General features: G+C 51.5%; 1 protein-coding gene across 15 annotated transcripts in view; it reads left to right on the forward strand.

Annotated features, from left to right (window-relative positions):
- Nucleotides 1–251: 251 nt before the first annotated feature.
- Nucleotides 252–18,914, forward strand: part of SSUH2 (ssu-2 homolog) — a 255,927-nt gene continuing 237,264 nt past the window's right edge. For 4 of the 15 annotated variants that reach the window (XR_014232680.1, XR_014232681.1, XR_014232682.1 and 1 more), the window contains exons 1-5: nucleotides 2,888–8,698; nucleotides 14,624–14,674; nucleotides 15,970–16,068; nucleotides 16,422–16,503; nucleotides 18,046–18,175. Coding sequence is in view for 12 of the 15 variants with exons in the window: in XM_082347541.1 (XP_082203667.1) it covers nucleotides 8,413–8,698; nucleotides 14,624–14,674; nucleotides 15,970–16,068; nucleotides 16,422–16,503; nucleotides 18,046–18,175 (648 nt within the window). In the remaining 3 variants the exon portion in view is untranslated. The other 11 variants (XM_082347531.1, XM_082347538.1, XM_082347535.1 and 8 more) reach the window with 10 other exon arrangements.

Genomic DNA, 18,914 nt, shown 5'->3' on the forward strand with positions numbered 1-18,914 from the left:
GGCGAGGAGGGCAGCAGGAGGACCAGGAGGGAGCTCCCGCAGTGACCCCGGGAAGAGGGGGTGGGGCTCCGTGTGCGCACTGGGAGCAAGTGGCCACGCTGTGACGTGACCCAGACAGTAGACGTGACGTGCTGCGTGGGGAGCAGAGGGGAGTTGTGGGCGCGGGTGGGGGCGGGGGGGACAGAGGTCAGGAGTTCAGTTGGAGAGTCTGTTACATTGATCGGACATGTCCCAGCTGGAGAGGGGCCCGGAGCTCAGAGGCGGGTGCAAAGTTGGAAGTCGGTGGTGGTCAGGAAGCGACATGAGGTCACCCAGGAGTGAGTGCTGACGGACACAAGGTGAGTCCAGGCCCCCAGATTTAGAGCCGGGTGCGGGAGGGGGGCAGGGGGTGGTGGTGTGCGGACGGATGGCGGCGCTCTGGGGATCCCGTCAGCCCTGGGAGGGAGCAGAGGTGGCAGGCCCGTGGGGAGGGGCTTGGAGCTGCAGGGCAGTCGCAGCGAAGGCCTCAGCTGATTCCCTCGGCGGCCGCGGTCGGGGGGCCCTTCAGAGTTGCCCCGAATTCGGGCAAGCCGGCCTTGCATGGACCGGTCCTTGGACGTGGGCCCCTCCGGAGGGTGGGGCATGCCCTGGGGCCGGGCAGCTCCCTTCTGCCCGGGGCCATTCCAGAAGGGCCCCCTCTGGGCCTTGAGCGGGGATGCCCCCGGGCTGGGGAGTAAGTCCTGAGGGACCTGGGGGTGCTGCCCAGTGCCCACCCCCACCATCTACCGGGGGACGTGGCCAGGCCCTTGTAAGACAGTGGCATGCCAGGGTCTGTTACAAGAGTTGGTGAGTTTGGGGTTCCCTGGAGAGTCAAGGTTGATGGAACCCAGCAGCTGTGATGCGTCCGACTTCCGGGTTAAGTTTTCCTTTGTGTTCCATAGTTTCGGCAGCTGAATTTTGTAAAGTGAGACAGCCCAGTTCTAGAGACTTAAAGGAGGGACCTCACTTAAGTCAAGATGGTAAGGGATGGGGAGCACAGACCCGGAGGAGGTGGAAGGGAGAACCCAAGGGCATCCGGCCAAGGTGCCACGTGGCAGCACACACAGCGTGGATTAGTGCAATGTGGGTGATCCTCGGGAACTTTCAGAAAGACCAGGGAGGGACACTTGTTGAAGTATGGCTCTTCTGTTGTCAAGGAGACGGAGGTTCAGATTATCATCACTCAGTGAGAAAAGGGAAGGTGGAAGAGTGACCTTCTGAAGGCCACGGAATTGACAGCATCAGAGTTTCACTTTCTTCCGTGAAAACTTTGCTCTGTGGTTTACTTGTTTGGTTGATTGGGTAGCCAGGCTTACAAGGATGAAGCCATTTTCTAGCCAGGTCAGTGAAAACCACATCATTCTCTCTTCCCCCAGATTCTAACAATGACAGGTAGTAATGCATGGAATTGTTGGTAGTCTACATTAGGGCCTTGGTGCCAACAGATCTTGTTCAAATCCTGCCTCTGCCATACATGAGCTGTGTGACCTTGGGTAAGTCACTCACCCTCTCTGAGCCCCTGCTTCTTCACCTATAAAGAGAACAATATCTACCTTACATGTTTCTGTAAGGGTTTAGGTGGGAAGACACCTATGAAAGCATCTCCCTTCATCCTTGGCATTTGGGAGGCTTCAAAAGATCTCAGTCCCTTTTCTGTCACTGCAGTTAGGAGCTCATGATTTGACCCTGAAGGGATGTGCCAATTTCCCTGGCTCCCAGGGAGAGGAGGGTGCTTGGGTGCAGTGTTCCAGGAACCTCCCACTTGGGCAAGTTTCTTATTTGTGTCAAGACCATTCTCTTCCCCTCCATCCTCGATTCCTGCCATGGGCACCACTGGTCTCCATCCACCCAGCCTGCCGATAAGCCAGGAACAATGTTATCGCAGCTGCCAGGCCCTGTGGGGTAGAATTCCTTTGTTGGGCAGTCTTGGCTCCCTTGGGGGTTCTGGGTGGATCCAGGTTTATTTACATGGGCTGTTGAGAGGGCCTGGGGCAGGGCCTGGCTCCTAGTAGATGCTCAGTGAGTATTCACTGGATGGACAAGTGAGTGAGTGGTGAGAGCTCTATAGATGGTGGGGCAAGACCCACATCTGGAAAGAGTGAGACTGGATTTGGAACCAATGCTCACATGTAGCTGTGTGGCAGGGGGACAATGTAGCACCAGGAGTTAGGAGGCTCCGGCCTGGCTTCTTACTGTGTGATCCTGGGCGGGTCACGTCACATCTCTGAGCCTTTTAAAAATATCTGTCAAGTGGAGCTAATAATAATTTGTAAACTGTAAAGTACTGTATAAACAGAAAGCAAGTGTTGGTGAGGATGTGGAGAAATTGGAACCCTTGTGCACTGTTGGTAGGAATGTTACAGTTGCTGTGGAAAATCACATGGCAGTTCCTTAAAGCATTAAGCATAGTATTACCGTACAATCCAGCAATTCCACTGCTTGGTATATACCCAAAAGAATTGAAAGTGGGGTCTTGAAGAGATATTTGTCCACCCGTGTTCCTAACAGCATGATTTGCTGTAGCCAAAAGCCGAAAGGCAGAAGCAGCCCAGGTGTCCATGGATTGGGTGATATAAACATACAGAGGAACATTATTGTGGTGTAAACATACAAAGGAATACTGTTCAGCCTTAAAAAGGAAGGAAATTCTAATACATGCTACAATATAGGTGAACCTTAAAGACCCTATATGAGGGGCTTCCCTAGTGGCGCAGTGGTTAAGAATCCGCCTGCCAATGCAGGGGACATGGGTTTGAGCCCTGGTCTGGGAAGATCCCACATGCCGCGGAGCAACTAAGCCTTTGCGCCACTACTGAGCCCACATTCTGCAACTACTGAAGCCCGCGCACCTGAGCCTGTGCTCCGCAGTGAGAGAAGCCACTGCAGTGAGAAGCTCGCGTACCACAGTGAAGAGTAGCCCCCGCTCACCGCAACTAGAGAAAGTGCATGCACAGCAATGAAGACCCAATGCAGCCATAAATAAATAAATAAATAAATTTTAATAAAAAAGGCCCTACATGATAAGCAAAATAAGCCAGTCACAAAATGACAAATACTGTACAATTCCACTTATATGAGACACCTAGAGTAGTCAAATTCATAGAGATGGAAAGCTGAATGGTGATTACCAGGTCCTGTGGGGAACAGGGATTGGGGAGTTACTGCTTAATGGGTACAAAGTTCCAGCTGGGGATGAAGAAAAGATTCTGTGGCTGGATGGTGGTCATGGTTGTACAATGTGAATGTACTTCATACCTCTGAACTGTACACTTAAAAATGGTTCAGATGGTAAATTTTATATTACGTGCACAATAAAAAAATTTAAAGTGCTGTATAACCACCACCACCATCATGAAAACAATTTGCTTTGACTGGACTTGAGCCTTTCTACTTATCTACGTGTAGAATGGCTAAATCCTGAATAATTTGAATTTCTGGGTGAATTCTTGATGACATCACCTCACCAGGTGGTTATGGGGGCTCTCTGGGCTCAGAAGAGGAGAGGAGACTTGAAATAGATAGGGCTTCTGTATTGGAATGTCCTAGGATGGCTCAGGTTGGGGCTGCCACCAAATGAGAGAACATCTGAAAACGCTTGGTGATTCTAAAAAGCTTCACCTGTTCTCACTGTGGTGCTTGCTGTTACCCCTGTAAGATCTGTGCCTTTTTAAAAAAAGTAATTAATTAATTTTTTTGGCTGTGTTGGGTCTTTGTTGCAGTGCGCGGGCTTCACATTGCCGTGGCTTCTCTTGTTGTGGAGCACGGGCTCTAGGCACACGGGCTTCAGTAGTTGTGGCTCGCAGGCTCTAGAGCGCAGGCTTCAGTAGTTGTGGCGCACGGACTTAGTTGCTCCGCGGCATGTGGGATCCTCCCAGACCAGGGCTCAAACCCATGTCCCCTGCATTAGCAGGCGGATTCTTAACTACTGCACCACCAGGGAAGTCCCAAGATTTGTGCCCTTGAGGGAGGAAAATGAAAACCTGTGGGTTGATAAGAGAATGATCTCACTAAAGAACTTAACCCAATATTATGTCTTCATCTTGAGGCCAAGAAACTGCCTCCCATAAAAAGGAAAAATATCTTAGACAGGTGGATGGTGGGTAACCTCATTAATCTGCTCCTGATTGTATGTTGAAATGACACTCGTAAGAAAGAAGTTAAGATGCTGAATTGTGCTGTTGCTTAAGTCAGCGGTTTTTAAAGTGTAGACCACCTGAGTTGGAATCATCAAGAGATCTTATAAAAAGAGACACAGTCCAGGCTTCCACCTCAGACCTACTTAATCAGGATTCCTGGGGACAGAGCCTGGGAATTTGTAATATTGACAAGCCCCTTGGTGATTCCTGTTGACTGACTGAGAAACAAGAGCCTGGGACCAGCCCCAGCAGATTAATTGGGAAGCCAGGGACAAACACCTGGTTGGGTGGCTGCCTTTTGGGGTAGCCGCCGTTTTGATGGGAGAAAAAGCAGCAACGGCCTCCGGGGGTCTGAGGTGTAGTCACAGGGGGAGGCAGTCAGGGGCCAGTGCTTGTCAGAAGCGGCCTCCTCTGATACAAAACGATCAACAGCCCAGACCAGCTGAGGGGCAAGGGTCCCCCACAAGGAGGTCTGATGTTTAAGTAACCGGGAAATTCACCCAGTACTCATGCGACAGTTGATGTGTTACCAGTGCCTAGTGGGCGGTGCACTTTCTGCCACTACCACGCCAGTGTGTGTATCCCACGTAACACCTGATCCTCGATACTCCAGGGCGTCTTGTCTGCTGCTCTGCTGCCGCCTTTGCGCCTCTGAATTTTAAGTACCTGCTTATGAATTTGTCTCCCACTTAATACCAGGAGTGAGTTCCTCAAGGGCAGGAATTACCTGGTTTACCTCTCAGGGCTGGGCACACGGTAAGCACTTCCTGAACTGTTGCAGGAGCCTCTGGTGAACTTCCTGGTGGCTTAAACATGAGATCTACTTGCCAGAAACCTCTGTCTCTCATCCAGACTGGTCTGATGATTTCTTTCATCTTAGAGGATGCAGCCTGTGCTCTTTTTGCTAGAGTCTGGAGATGGTAGAAGTATGGTGTGTAGGGAAGGCACAGGTATATTCAGAGTGTCTGTTTCAGAAGAACAAAGCACTACCTCTTCCATGATGGAAGCCGTTCAGTGTAATCAGCCTGCCACCAGGTAACTGGTTGGTCACCATATTGGGACTCCGTGTTGGTCTCTGCTCCTGGCTGACTGGGCACTCAGCAGTAGCCAGGCCAGCCTTGGTGAGTGGAAGCCCATGTTGCTGAGCCCATGCATGACCTCCGTCCCTTCCACTGTGACCCACTAGGCAATGGCAGAAGTGGCTGCAGAAGGAGCCGGACTGGTCCCCACGGGATGGGTCACACCTCGACTTTAAAGGATGATTGAAATCCTCCTCTGCTGAAGTCACCCTTTGATGAGCATTAACATGAGATACAAATGTTTTCATATTCTTTGCCCATTCAGAGAAATCTATCAATATACCTCTTTCCCAGACCTCCTTGACACCAGTGTTCCAGTGATGTTCCTTCCAAAGTTCCTGACCATCCAGCAAAACCATTTTCCATAGCCTATAAATTGGTATAGACTCTTTTTTTTTAAAATTGGGGTATAGTTGTTTTACAATGTTGTGTTAGCTTCTACTATATAGTGAAGTGAAGTAGAGTTCCCTGTGCTATACAACAGGGGTATAGACTCTTATCTGTGGCCATTTCTTCCTTCAGGCAAAATGCACAAGCAGGTGCACTGTTCAGAATTTTCCCCACCAGGAGGATTTCCTTCCACTGTCCTCTGGAGATGCTCCAAAAAGGGACTGTAGTGCTGCAGCATCCACCTTTGAATTTTGAACCCAGTTTACATTGATTCTGAAGTCACAAACTGTTGGGTTCTACTACTGCCCACTTTGTTTTATCGGCAAGCTTCTGCTTTAATATTCTTCGGAGGGGCCCAACCCAGTGGAAGGATCTGTCACTAGATAGATCTTCTCTCTGATAAGCTGAAATGGTCCCCCATCCTGGATCAGCTCTCAGCATGCCTGCTCGTAGGATGAGTGTCCTGAGACCCAGCTCCTCATGACAGCCCTTTAAATACTTGCAGGTATCGGCTGAGCCCTACCTCTAGGAATTTCTCTCAGCATCATATTCAGCTGTAGCCAGGCGCTGCGATTTCTAGTTTCTCTTCTAAAGCCCTATACTGCCCTAACATGATTCCCACAGCCCTGAGGTACCCTCAGGACTCAGAGACCGAACTATGAGATCAAATAGCCTTTATTTCCAAGAACAGACAAGATTCTCAGGCAGCAATAAATGGATAGAGTTAGCTCTTAGACAGTTATGTTCATTCAACAAATGTTTCATGGATATTTCACCATGTGTAAGACCTGAAGAGTGTGATGACGGATCATATCCATGGACTGACGTGGACCGGTTCAGGAAGAAGAGCTCTAAGCGCCCCCTTCTTGACATCAATAGCAGTGATGCAGAATGAATGTAAAATGTCTGGAACGCATTTGATGCCTCTCTTTCCCTACCCGAAGCCCCTCTGATACTAGCAGGAAGTGGGAACCAGTATTAGCTTCATACTGGCCTGGAGCCTAGAATCAATGATGCTTGTTTCTCCTGACACCTGAATACTAGGTGGTGATGGTTACATTGTTTGGCCTGAGTCACCCACACATGCCATTGTAGTTGCAGACAGCATTCCTGTCGTGATGCCTAAGCAAGATTAGAAAGGTCTAGCAGTTGGTTTGTTCATTTTCCATGTATTTTAAGAGATAGTTATTAACCCATTACTATGTGATCTAACTAGTGTGCAGCAAGGGACTTTCACTGCCTTTCATCAACACTCCCTGGTTCCTAAGATACACCTCATGGTTGTCTGCATTTTTGCAGCCTCAAGACTTCTGGACCCCTTAGTACTCAGCTCTGTTTAACCTTCTGTGCTTCTGTTTGCCATTTAATAATTTCCTATGATTGTTTCTTTCAAATGCTGAGGAGGGTTTTTGGCATGCATATATGGTTGCTTAAAAAGTACTCAACATTTAATAGTGGTATATTGTTTTAGTTAAACCACAGGTAGTTTGTCTGTCTATCTATCTATCTATCTATCTATCTACCATGTTTAGGTTCAAATATACATACACACAGACACAGACACAGACATAGACACACACACATTTATGTTTGGAGTAAAATACACACCCAGGCATACACATCCATGGTAATCCCGTTACCCTGGGGACAGTTCTACAAGGACTTCAAATCATTGCTTAATGTCTAAAGGTATTAAAAGGCTGTATTAGGATCTCGGTCTTTCCCATGAACATGCAGTAATGAAACTTATATAACTCTCAAGTTTAAGGAATTTAGTGCTCCGATCAACCATAAAAACCTATTTGTGGGCGTTGAAGCATCTGACTGTATTTAAGAAGCGTTTGTCCAATTATTGCTACTGCTTTCATGATTGTCACCAGCATTCTGTTGAGGGCGGGCAGTGAATGATGAGGGTGAACGCAGCAGAGGGAGACAGAGGGCACTTTCTGGTCGCCTTGGAGCCATCTCTGTGCCCAGCGCGGCCATTGAAGCCAGGCCATGGACACATCAGTCACAGCACTTCCCAGGTGAAGGCGACAGCCAGTCTTCATTGTGGGCATCGTGACACATCCCGTGGGCATTGCTGGGCTGGGCAGGCAGGGCATAGGGTACATGCTTTGCCCTACAGAGCGAGGCTGTCCTGGCTAGAGAACTCCAGGCCCAGCTGTGAGGCGTCATTGCCAAGGGTGCAGTGCGGGTGGCGCCAGCTCACGAGCCCTCTGCTTCCGCCAGCAGGTGACCCAGGTCCAGGTGTTCATGGTTTAGACTCCTCTAGAGGAGAGGGGTGGTCTTGCGTCATCTTGCAAGGGTCGGGGTTGCAGGTGTTTCGAGCCCTGATGCAGGAGGCTCAGGAAGAGGCCTTTAAAAACCCACAGATGTCTCCCAGAGAGCTGGGCTGGTGTGGTGACATCAGCGGCCCACGCAGCCTGGGTTGGGAGCCGGCTCTGCCCATGCTGTGCTGAGCGGCTTTGGAGCATCGCCTCTTAATCCCAGCCTCGACTCTTCCCCACTGAGCCCAGGAGGTTGACACTCACGACTTGAGAGCTCCCCCCTGCATCTCCCGTTGCCGTTGGGGAGGTAACCTCCTTGCGGTTATTACATTTTACATCGTTCTCTACCCGCCTCCTCCACCCTGCCTGCCCAGCGCTCAGAAACCTGCCTCCCTATAGATGAGCCGTGTGGCACAGGGGTCAAGAGCTCTGACCTGAGAGTCAAGCAGACGAGAGTCTGAATCCCGGCTCAGGAAAATGGGTTCCATGAAGGTGCCCATCTCGTAGGGCTGCGTGAGGATGCAGGTGGTCAGGAGCACCAGCACGAGCCCGGCAAGTAGAGGGTCTTGTGAGGAGGAACCCCAAGAACCCTTAGACTGGGTCCAGAGCAGCCGCCCTGATGGACTCGGTGCTTCCCCACAGATGTTTCCCTCTGTTGTATTCAGATCAGGTAACAATGGGCCCGCTGTTCTGGGAGGGGCCAAGGGTGGTCCCTCAGATCCCAGCAGCCTGAGCCCACTGGGAGGGCAGACACTTGCCTGGCTGGACGTCTCGACGATGGACAGGGATCTCAGTGACGATGACAGTAAGTACAGGCTGTCAGGGCGAGGGGCGCCCGCCTCCGTGGGTCGCTGAGCTGAAGTCTCCCCGCTGCCCTCAGCGCTGTCTTGGTTCTGCGTCTGTGTCGCTAGAGCATCCCTTCCTTCCTTCCTCCCTTTCACATGTAAAGCCCATGTGCAGCCTGCGGGCTGTTCTTCCATTAGGTGCCTCGGGGCAGCGGAGAAGGAAGGTAGAAAACCAAGGTGAGGACTTTCCTCCCTAACCGCGTAACACTGTCCAAATCTTAGATTCTCTATCCTTCCTTTCTCTGATTGATAGTCTCCCCTCCCCCGCCCAAGCCAAATGTGAGCCTGAATATCAGGATTCTCATTTCAGTCGGAGGTGCATCAGTTTCTAGATGAGGTTAATTTTAAAGCAATGTCAGTGAAAGGTCTTTACGCACCATCTCCCTCTAGCAAAAAGCTCGCTTGTTCATTACTGCTCAGGAAACATAGTCCAGGTGACCCCATCTTGTCATTAGTGGGACAGAAATACAACGGAATCTAAGAACTAATTAAAGAGATGAAGAAAGAAGTGGTATTTTAAGAAGAAATGTGCTATGTTTTAAAACAAGAAAGTTGGATAGTGAGTTTGGAACGGACAACGTGGGGAGTATCAGGTTGGGAATTGGCAGGCTAGGGTTCAAGTCCTAGCCCTGCTGTGAGTTGGCTCTGTGATCTTGGTCAAGCCACTAAACCTCTCTGAGCTTCAGTTTCCCCATCTGTAAAAGGAGATTGGTCAGGAGTTCTTAATTTGAGGACCATGAAGGTGAAGGCAAAATACTGTGTGTACGGGCTTTGTGTGTGTGTGTGGGGAGCGGGAGGGGAAGGCATCCACAACTTTCACTTGAATCCCAGAGAGGCCTGTGACACTAGTACTTTTTCAGAGTTACCGAACTTGGTGACTCTGAAGGTCCTTTGCAGGCCCAACACTCTTTCCTGCCTTTAGTGTTAGTGTCTCCGAGCTTTAAGCCTCAGAGCTGCAGTGGGATATAAAATGAACCCATGCTAATCTGAGAGAGCTCAGTTTAAATTTTGTTGGAGTCCTTTTTCATATGGAAGTGAGAGACTGTACCTAGATATTTTAGCATGTATTTGAGGAGGAGCGACTCTGATCTCTGATATATTGGAAATTGTGTATCCATAGTCTTATTCTAATAAGCTTCTACTAACAGTCGAATGCAATCTTTCCTCTTAAAAAATACTGCTCATTAGCATTCTTTCAGTTTATTCTTGGAGTTTGTTGTAGTAGACATGGGCTATGTCAGATCTGGATTCAAATCCAAGCTCTGCCTCCTAATTGCTGGGTGACTTTGCCTAAGTCACTTGACCTCTCTGAGCTTTATTTCCCCCAATAAAAATAGAGATGGTGTCATCTTGCAGAATTGGTAAAAGATTAATTGGATGTAAAGTGCCTAATATATGACTCAGCCCAGAGTAGGCATGGAGTAAATGTTGACTCTAGAGAATTATCAGATTATGTCCCTGAGAGCTTTAAAATTAAACTGCTATTAATGGAAAATATTACCACCGTGGTGTTTCTGTTTTGGCATCAAGCTTTTTGGTAAGCAAGGTAAGAGGAAGGTGAACTCTTTTTAGTTCCCTTAAAATTCTAAAAACTCTGATCCTGCCATAGGGTCACCCTATGTGCTGGTTTCCAACATAATCAAACCTCAGGCCGGCATTTAGGGTCTACTGCAAGGTGTGAGATTGTCCAGAAAGTTTTTAGAAACAAGGTTGATGAAATCTGAAACTAGGTAAAGTTTTCTCCTGGTTTCAGAAAGGGAGCCTGCTATGGGACTTCTGTAATTTATTTATTTATTTATTTATTTTTAAAGCTTTTTCTTTCTTTTCTTTCCAAAATAAACTTATTTTATTTATTGTTTATTTTTGGCTGCTTTGGGTCTTCGTTGCTGTGCGCAGGCTTTCTCTAGTTGCAGTGAGCAGGGGTTACTCTTCGTTGCGGTGCGCGGGCTTCTCATTGCGGTGGCTTCTCCTGTTGTAGAGCTCGGGCTCTAGGCTCACAGGCTTCGGTAGTTGTGGCGTACGGGCTTCAGTAGTTGCGGTGTGCGGGCTTCAGTAGTTGTGGCACAAAGGGTCGGTAGTTGTGGCTCACAGGCTCTAGGGCACAGGCTCAGTAGTTGTGGCGCACGGGCTTAGTTCTTCCACGGCATGTGGGATCTTCCCGGACCAGGTCTCAAACCCGTGTCCCCTGAATTGGTAGGTGGATTCTTAACCACTGCGCCACCAGGGAAGCCTGACTTCTGTAATTTAAATGTCCCTTCTTAGGTGAGAGTTGGCTGTCCACTTTAGCCAGTTGAGTTACCCTTCCCAGTCACTAAAGTGCTGTCTCCTTAGTTTTTGAGTCTACAATGTGGGGAAGCTTTGGAGAGAGAATATTTTCCTCCAGTGACATAAGTTGGTACCAAAGTAGGCATGGATAGGGACATTCTGGGTGTTGCATCCACATGGAAGTCACTTTCAGCACCACTTCTGTCAGATTTCAGTGCTTTAACAATGATTAATCAGGGGCAGGAGACGTGGACTCCTTTCATCATCTGAAATCAAGGGAATGGCATTTTAAAAAGAGAAAGATAAGGGGGTTATCCACGAATTGTGCCTTTCTCCACCAGAAAAATTCCTTCCTATACAAAAGAAAAATAGCTGGCGTCTGGCGAGCAGAAACACGACGTGGGTGGCACTTTGCGAAGCTCTCTCGGCAACCACTTGACGGGTGTGCCTGGAGCACTGGGGTGTTCACCCGAGCAGAAAGGCCTTGGGGCTTGGAGTCAGGCTCTGCGTTCTAAGTACTGTTTCTGTCTCTGCCACGAGCCTGTGGGCTTGCTGTCTCCAATCACATCTCTGAGCCTCATCTCGTCCTTCTACTAAACGGGGGAAATAGTGGTTGTCATGAGGTGCAAGCGAGATCGTGGAGCGTCCCTCACCCAGGCAGTGCGTGAATCAGGGGGCGGTGGTCCCACTGGACGGCCACCCTGGGACTCAGCCCAACACCGTGGAAACGGTGACGCGGCTGGTGGCCCCCGTCGGAGCACCCCACGCTGGGCACCACACAATGTCCCGTGACGTCCGCATTCCTGTTGTGCCCGATGAGGTCTGCCCAGGAAATGACGTGTCTGCCCCTGCTTCAGCCTGGAGGCCTTTATTTTCGTCCACAACATAATGGGGAGGTTAATTTAGCTCTGACGAGTTGCCAGAGGTCATTGTGGCTCCCAGTTGATGGATGGAGCTCTGAGTTCCCCACCTCTCATTCTTCCCGTCTTCCTGCGCTGTTGTTTGGTTTCCAGCAGGACAGAGCGGCCACGTGGCGTTTCCTTGTCTTCTTGTCCGGGGGGAGTATTGATGACCCAGCGGAGCCAAGACTTCCGGGCAGGCGGGGGCCCTCCCAGGGGAGGGGGCTGTGATGGCCTTGCCTTTCTTTCCACGCTTGACATTTTCACTCTTGTGTGCTGGCTTAAAGGAGCACCAAGAAAGAGGAAGACCCGCCCTCCTCGGTCCAAGGCACTGACCGAGCATTTATTACGTGCCAGGCTCGGGGCTGAGAGCTGTATACGCGTTGTCTCGTTAGGTGGGCCCTAATACCACCCGCTCTCTCTCCCAGCAGGGGGGAGTTGAGTGCTGGGAGGATGTGTGTGGCGCAGTGTCATGTGTTACCTGGCTCAGACGGCAGCGTACCAGAGCCCGGGTTCCTAAGCACCGTGCCCAGGGGTTCTGAGTGCAGTCACCCCCATCCCCACCCTGGCTACAGTCCAACCCTGCCCCTCACCTTTAATTCTTTTAACTGCGCCCACAGACACTGCGTGGACCCTACCCCAGAAAGGTTCAAATTCCAGCCGCCACCTTCCTGATCCCCCTCAGAACCCCCCCGCACAGGTGGGTGTCAGGGCAGGGTGGGCAAAATACGGCTCATGGACCAAAGCTGACCCACCGCCTGTTTTGTAGTTTCATTGGAACCAGCCACACTTATTCAGTTGTCTGTTGTCTATAGCTGCTTTCAGGGCACTACGGCCGAGGTGAGTAACTAAGACAGACTGTATAGCCCGTAGTCTGAACTATTTACCACCTGGCTGTTTGTAGAAAATGTTTGCTGATCCCTGGGTCACTGGTGGCTGGAGTAGCTGAGAATGCTAATAAACTTATTAGAAGCGAAACAATATTGAGAACCAAGGTTCGAAGAATAATAATTCCAGGGGAAATCTCATCCTGGGGATTTCAGGACACATTGGCAGGCGTTAGCAGCTTTGGGATGATGTCACTTTACATTGCACCCGCATGTGTCCCAGGGCTCTCACCTGCTTCTTGGCAGAATCATTTGCTTACAAAGATAAGCTTTCCTGCTAAGAAAGGTACTCTCTATATCCACAAACGTTCTTCTATTTCAGCTTCTTTTGGAAGTTTCCTGCAAGGAGACAGAACCTTAGAGACGCATATGTATTGCTTATTATCAGAGGACAAGTGCACCCCTAATGGGGGAGGGGTGGTAGAGCAGGGTTGTTTATTTGTTTTAATGACACCGCCTCTTCCCTCACTGTTCTTGGCCATGAATGCCAGAATTTCAGGCTTCTTCACCATCCGACGTCTTGTCTCTACTTCCAGATAACCTAAGCTGTTCCAGTTTTGAACAAGATCTACTTATTCTTCTGGCCTCTGCTTTTATTAAACGCTAAAGAACAGGACATAATATTTTTATTTTCGTAGTGATAAAGAGCTATAGGTTTTAGAGAGCTGCAGAAAAGAGGAGATCTCGGAGATGAGGTGGGTCAGCTGGAAGTTTGACCCAAGTGGCCTTCAGTGACTTAATGCAGAGAGAATCCCCTTCCACTGACCGTTTATCAGCTCGCCCTTTAAAGTCAACTTCCTATGGTCAGCTGGCCACTAGAAAGACAGAGTTGAGGGATCCTTGTCCCCCAGCCTGGGGACTTCACGGAACAGGTTTGACAGGTGGCCCACTGGGCTGGAACTGGAGCAAGAAGCCTCTGGCCTGCTCTAACTCCAGCGCTGTGCACCCTGGGAGTACTGGAGTAACCTCTCTGAGGGTCAGACTCCTCGTGTCAAGCGGAGTTAGACGCCCTGCCTTCCACACCTCTAGGTGGGATGGTGGGGTGAGGCATCAGGTGTGGGAGGTGCTTCATGAGTTGTCCTGAGTTTCCAGGAGCCAGTTCTAGTATTATGCTTTCCTCCTTGGGGTCTCAGTCCCTATGTATAGATGTCACAGCCTGACAGATCAAGATGAGGTTTTAAAAACAGTTATATAATCAGTGCTTCTTCCATAGGGTTTGCCTTGTAAAAAGTACTTGGAAAAGAACGCCAGCTTTGGAGAGAGAAGAACCTTGGTTTGAATCCAACTCTGTCACTCACTGGCTGGGTGATCTTGGGCGACTCACAATCTCTGTGAGCCTCAGTCTCCTCATTGGTAGAACGTGGTTGTGCTGGTGTGTCAGTTTGGGTCATCCAAGAAGCAGACACCAAGATGGCCTGAGACATGCCAGATGTCCCTTGGAGACCTGTGAAGGGAAAGGGGGAGAAGGGGCAGGCGTAGGCAGGGACCGTCTTTGGACCCCAGTGCAGGTCAGACACCTGTGAGAGGAGAGAGGGCAGCAGGGGGAGCCTGAGACCCTGGTGCAGCTCCAAGAAGGTCTTGTCTGGGTCTGTGGAGAGTCTCAGAGTAAAGACTGCCTGATGGAGGAAGCTGCATGACCTACTGTCCCACATCCTAGGTTGCCTTAAAACAACAACCACTTTAATATGTTTCATGATTTTGTGGGTCAGAAATTTCAACGGGGCTCAGGTGGGTGCTCCATGTGTAACTGATTAGGGTCTGTGTTGGTTCAAGCTTCTGTAACAAAAATACCATAGACTGGGTGGCTTAAACAACAAGCATTTATTTCTTACAGTTCTGGAGGCTGGGAAGTCCAAGGTCAAGGCATCAGCAGACCCGGCATCTGGTGAGGGCCCGCTTCTGGCTTGTAGACAGCCTCCTTCTCACTGGGTGCTCACATAGTAGAGAGGGCGAGAGCCCTAGCCTCTTTCTCTTCTTATAAGGACCTTGATCCCATCATGGGCTCCATCCTTAAGACCTCATTTAAACCTAATCGCCTCCCAAGGGCTTCCCTGGTGGTGCAGTGGTTAAGAATCCACCTGCCATTGCAGGGGACATGGGTTCGAGCCCTGGTCCCGGAAGATCCCACATGCTGTGGAGCAACTAAGCCCGTGCGCCACAACTACTGAGCCTGCGCTCTAGAGCCCACGAGCCACAACCACTGAGCCCGCGTGCCACAACTACTGAAACCCGCGCACCTAGAGCCTGTGCTCTGCAACAAGAGAAGCCACCGCAATGAGAAGCCCGCGCACCGCAACAAAGAGTAGCCCCCCACTCGCCGCAACTAGAGAAAGCCCAAGTGCAGCAACGAAGACCCAACACAGCCAGAAACAAACAAACAAATAAATAAATAATTTTTTTTAATGTGTTAAAAAAAACCCAAAAAACCCAGCTCTACTGGGGCTGTGGGTTTCAACATATGAATTTGGGGGGATGCAGACATGCAGTGCATAAAAGGGTCCCTCAGTGTATTCAGCAGGCAGCTACTCTGGACTGGAGGGTCCAAGACGGCTTTGCTCATACTCCTGGTGGCTTGGCAGGGTGGCCGGAAGGCCAGGCTCCACTGGGCCCCTCCCCACGTAGTCTCAGGGCACTTGCACGTGGCCTCTCCAGTGGGATAGTCTAATTTCTTACCTGGCAGCTCAGGCATCAAGAGGGACGGCTTCAGGAGGCCAGAAGTAGGAGCTGCAGTCTCTTCTTTGCTTGCTGTGTTCACTTGGTGAAGCGGTCACAAGCCTGCCCAGGTTCAAGGGGAGGAAACAGAGACCTGTCTGTTGATGAGAGGAGCAGCAAAGAAGTGTGCCCATCTGTTATTCAGTGTCTGTCTCCTAGGGCTGGGGAATATGATACTGTGTATACAGCACCTGTCCTGCTGACTGGCACAGAGCAGGTGCCCAGCAAATAGGAGCTGCCCTTCCGAATGTTTGTCTCATCATTATTATTACCGCTGCTACTGTCATACCCCCAACCCCATTGCTGGCCGCCCTACAAGTATGTTGTGTGTCCCGAGGGGGCCAGAGTGAGACTGACTGAAACCGTGAGCCTCTTGACGATGCACCTGCCCTCACCTGTCAGGTAGCTGACAGGAGTCGCCTTCGACCCCCTCCTCCCCGAGGCTCAGCACTGCCCGTTCTTCCCCAGGTGTGATGGACCTCAGCTTCGAGGCCGAGAGTCCTCTGGCGCCCCCGGCTGAACTCCTGGAGAGGCTGCCCAGCTGTGACTGGCTTCTTCAAGGGGACAGTGAGTCTGTGTCCCTGGGGGCTTGGGTCCCGCAGCCTCTTCCCGGGGCTTATGATGTTGTGTGGGCATCTCTGGAACAGGCCAGGCTGGGAGAGCTCCCCTGTCCCCTGGGGGCCCTGGGAAGCCCCTTGTCGCCATTGGGAGGGAACGGGAGGACGGGGCGTAGGCCCTGTGTCCATGGACATTCCGTGACCACGTCCATCTCCACTTACGACCAGGATGCTGCTGGTCTTGGAACCCTCATTCTTCGTCTCTTCTCTCTCACATTCGGCCCATCTTTCCTCCTTTTGTCCCACAAATACCTGTGCCTTGGAGCCGGGCTGTCGAGCCCTCACTCCCCCGCTCTCCTCCAGGATGCCAGATATTCTTCCCACCTTCGGAGGCCCCGGGGAGACCCCAGGAACAAAGGTGCTGGTCTTCGTTCCTGGAACACAGGTGAGCCCTGGCAACCCCCATGAAGCCATCGCACGGGATCACGCGTGGTGATCCTCAGGTCACCTTTGTCCCCCGACAGCCCTCCTCGGGGATCTCAGGGGCCACAGATTTCAACCCAGACAGTGCATCAGGACTCCAGACCCAGTGGATCAGAGTCTCCAGGGATGGAGCCTGGGAGTGTGTATTTTTCCAAGCTCTTCAGGTTGTTTGGCTACCAAGCCAGGGTTGAAAACTCTAGTCTAGATCAGGGATTGCAAACTACGGCCCCCGGGCCAGATCTAGCTCACTGCCTACTTTTGTCTATCAGGTTTTATTGGCACATGGCCATGTGTTTTTGTTTCCTTACTGTCTGTGGCTGCTTTTACACTGTGACAGAGGAGCTGAGTGGTGACACAGAGGCCACGTGGCCCACAAAGCCTAAAGTATTTCCTATCTCGCCCTTTACCGAAAGTCTGCTTGCTTGGAGGACTCGGGGCAGAGCTCCGGCTGTCCAGCCAGCTTTGTGCGGACGGGAGGAGGAGCCGTGCCCGTTCTGGGTCCCGGGTGGCCGTGTCCTGCCGTCGAGCGTGTCTTCCTGGTGCTCCTGGCCCCGCTGCTGCCTGGACCACCTCCCTTCTCCTCCCTGGCCGCCCGCCCTGCGTGCCTGCAGACGCCCCTTCTTCCGCGGAGTCGTCCCGGCCACTGCTGCCCCACGCTCTCCACCTGCTGTGCCCTGTCTGTGGGCACGCGGGCCCCTCTGTGCGCAGGGCCGGGGGTGTCGGCGACACAGCGTGCGTTGGTGAGGGCTTGCATTTGGAGGCAGGCGGCCGTGGAGAAGAATGTGAAGATGGGGGGCGGGGAGGAGGAAGGGGCCTCTGCTCATGGCGGTGGCGGGAGGGCTTTGCTGAGGAGGGACAGGGCAGTTGGGCCTCAGGGGAGTCTTCCAGGAGGAGGAGAGGTGTCCTGAGAGGGGGCCGAGAAAGGGTCCTTCGTAGTCTGCCCTCCCAGCCTGCACCGCTGCCGTCCAGCGGGCTCACGGCGGGTCTCTGTGGGCACCACTGTCAGAAGGTTCTCGGCTGGGGTCTTCCCCTGAGCGTTACTCACAGCTCCTCTGGCTGAAGTCAAGTTCTCAGAGGGCAGGAACCTCGTCTAGCCTAACTCTGCCTCCTTCTAGCTGTGTGACATCTTCTCTGGACCTCAGTTTTCCTTATCTGTAAAGTGGCATAATTCATCTTTCAGTTTTTTGTTTCTGTTTTTGTTTTTTCATTTGAGTTCTAAGATCCCATCAGCCCTTCTCCGCCGCTCCACACCTCAGCTAAAGTGGTTTTGCTGTCCTCTCGAAGGACCTGCCACTTTCCCACCGGGCATCTGTTCACACAGTTCCTGATGCCGGAGATGCCCTCACCGGCTGGATGCCCGAGGGCTCTACACTGCTGTGGACACGGCCGGGGGACCCCTGTCTCCGGGCCTTAGTTTCCATCTGCACAGTGAGGGGGCTGACTGGCCTGGGTGAGCCTGCAGGCTCTCCCCAGACCCACCGCCCCTCTGCTCGGTCCCCACCAGAGTCCCCGTGGTGACAGAGGAGGTGGCCCGGGAAGCCCTCCTCAGCTTCGTGGACTCCAAGTGCTGCTACGGCAGCGCGGCCGCCGGCGACCTCGTCATCCTGGAGCTGAAGCAGCAGGCCCTGCGCAGGGTGAGGGCTGGCCGGCGGGCGCCTGGCGAGGCCCGGGAGAAAGGAGTCTGGGGGAACAGTGCGTGTGAATAACGGTGACATTGTAGTGAGTTATAATACAAGGAATCATGGTTGTCAATCACCAGAGAACAGCTCGAATGCCCTAGGCATCACCGACAGCACGTTACCTATATGTCTTAGCAAATCCTCATAGCTACGCTGCATGGTAGGTATCATCACCAGTTAGGAGGAATTGGACATTTAGAGAGGTGGAGTTACTTGCCCCCAAACATGCAGCTAGAAGTGATCGAGCTGGGATTCAAACACAGGTTGGCTGGCACCAAAGCCCTGTTTTTAAAGACAACTTACCTGCTTCCTGGAGGGGTGGGCTAGAAAGGGCCGTCTCCTCCCCTGATCCCAGCTCCCTCTGCCTCCCCCAAGTTTCATCTGTGCCAAGGGTATTTATTTATTCATCACCCCCAGGCCTGAGGCTCCAGGGAGGTTCTGTGCTTGGTACCAAGACCACACAAGGTGACCCCACCTTTGTCACCTTCTGCCTTGACAGGGACAAGTTTAAGTTCACATTTCCTAGTGTCACTGGCATAGCCATCCCCTGGAGGGCACACAGTCACAGAAATCAGCCTCGCAGGGAGTGGTCAGAGCAGGGATTTGAGATACAAGGTCTCTGTGTAGCTGTGTGACCTTGGGCAAGTCACCTGACCTCTCTGAGCATCCCTTTCCTCACATGGAAAAGGAGGAG

This window comes from Balaenoptera borealis (genome assembly GCF_965194805.1).
Source record: "Balaenoptera borealis genome assembly, chromosome: 12".
Classification (NCBI taxonomy): domain Eukaryota; kingdom Metazoa; phylum Chordata; class Mammalia; order Artiodactyla; family Balaenopteridae; genus Balaenoptera; species Balaenoptera borealis.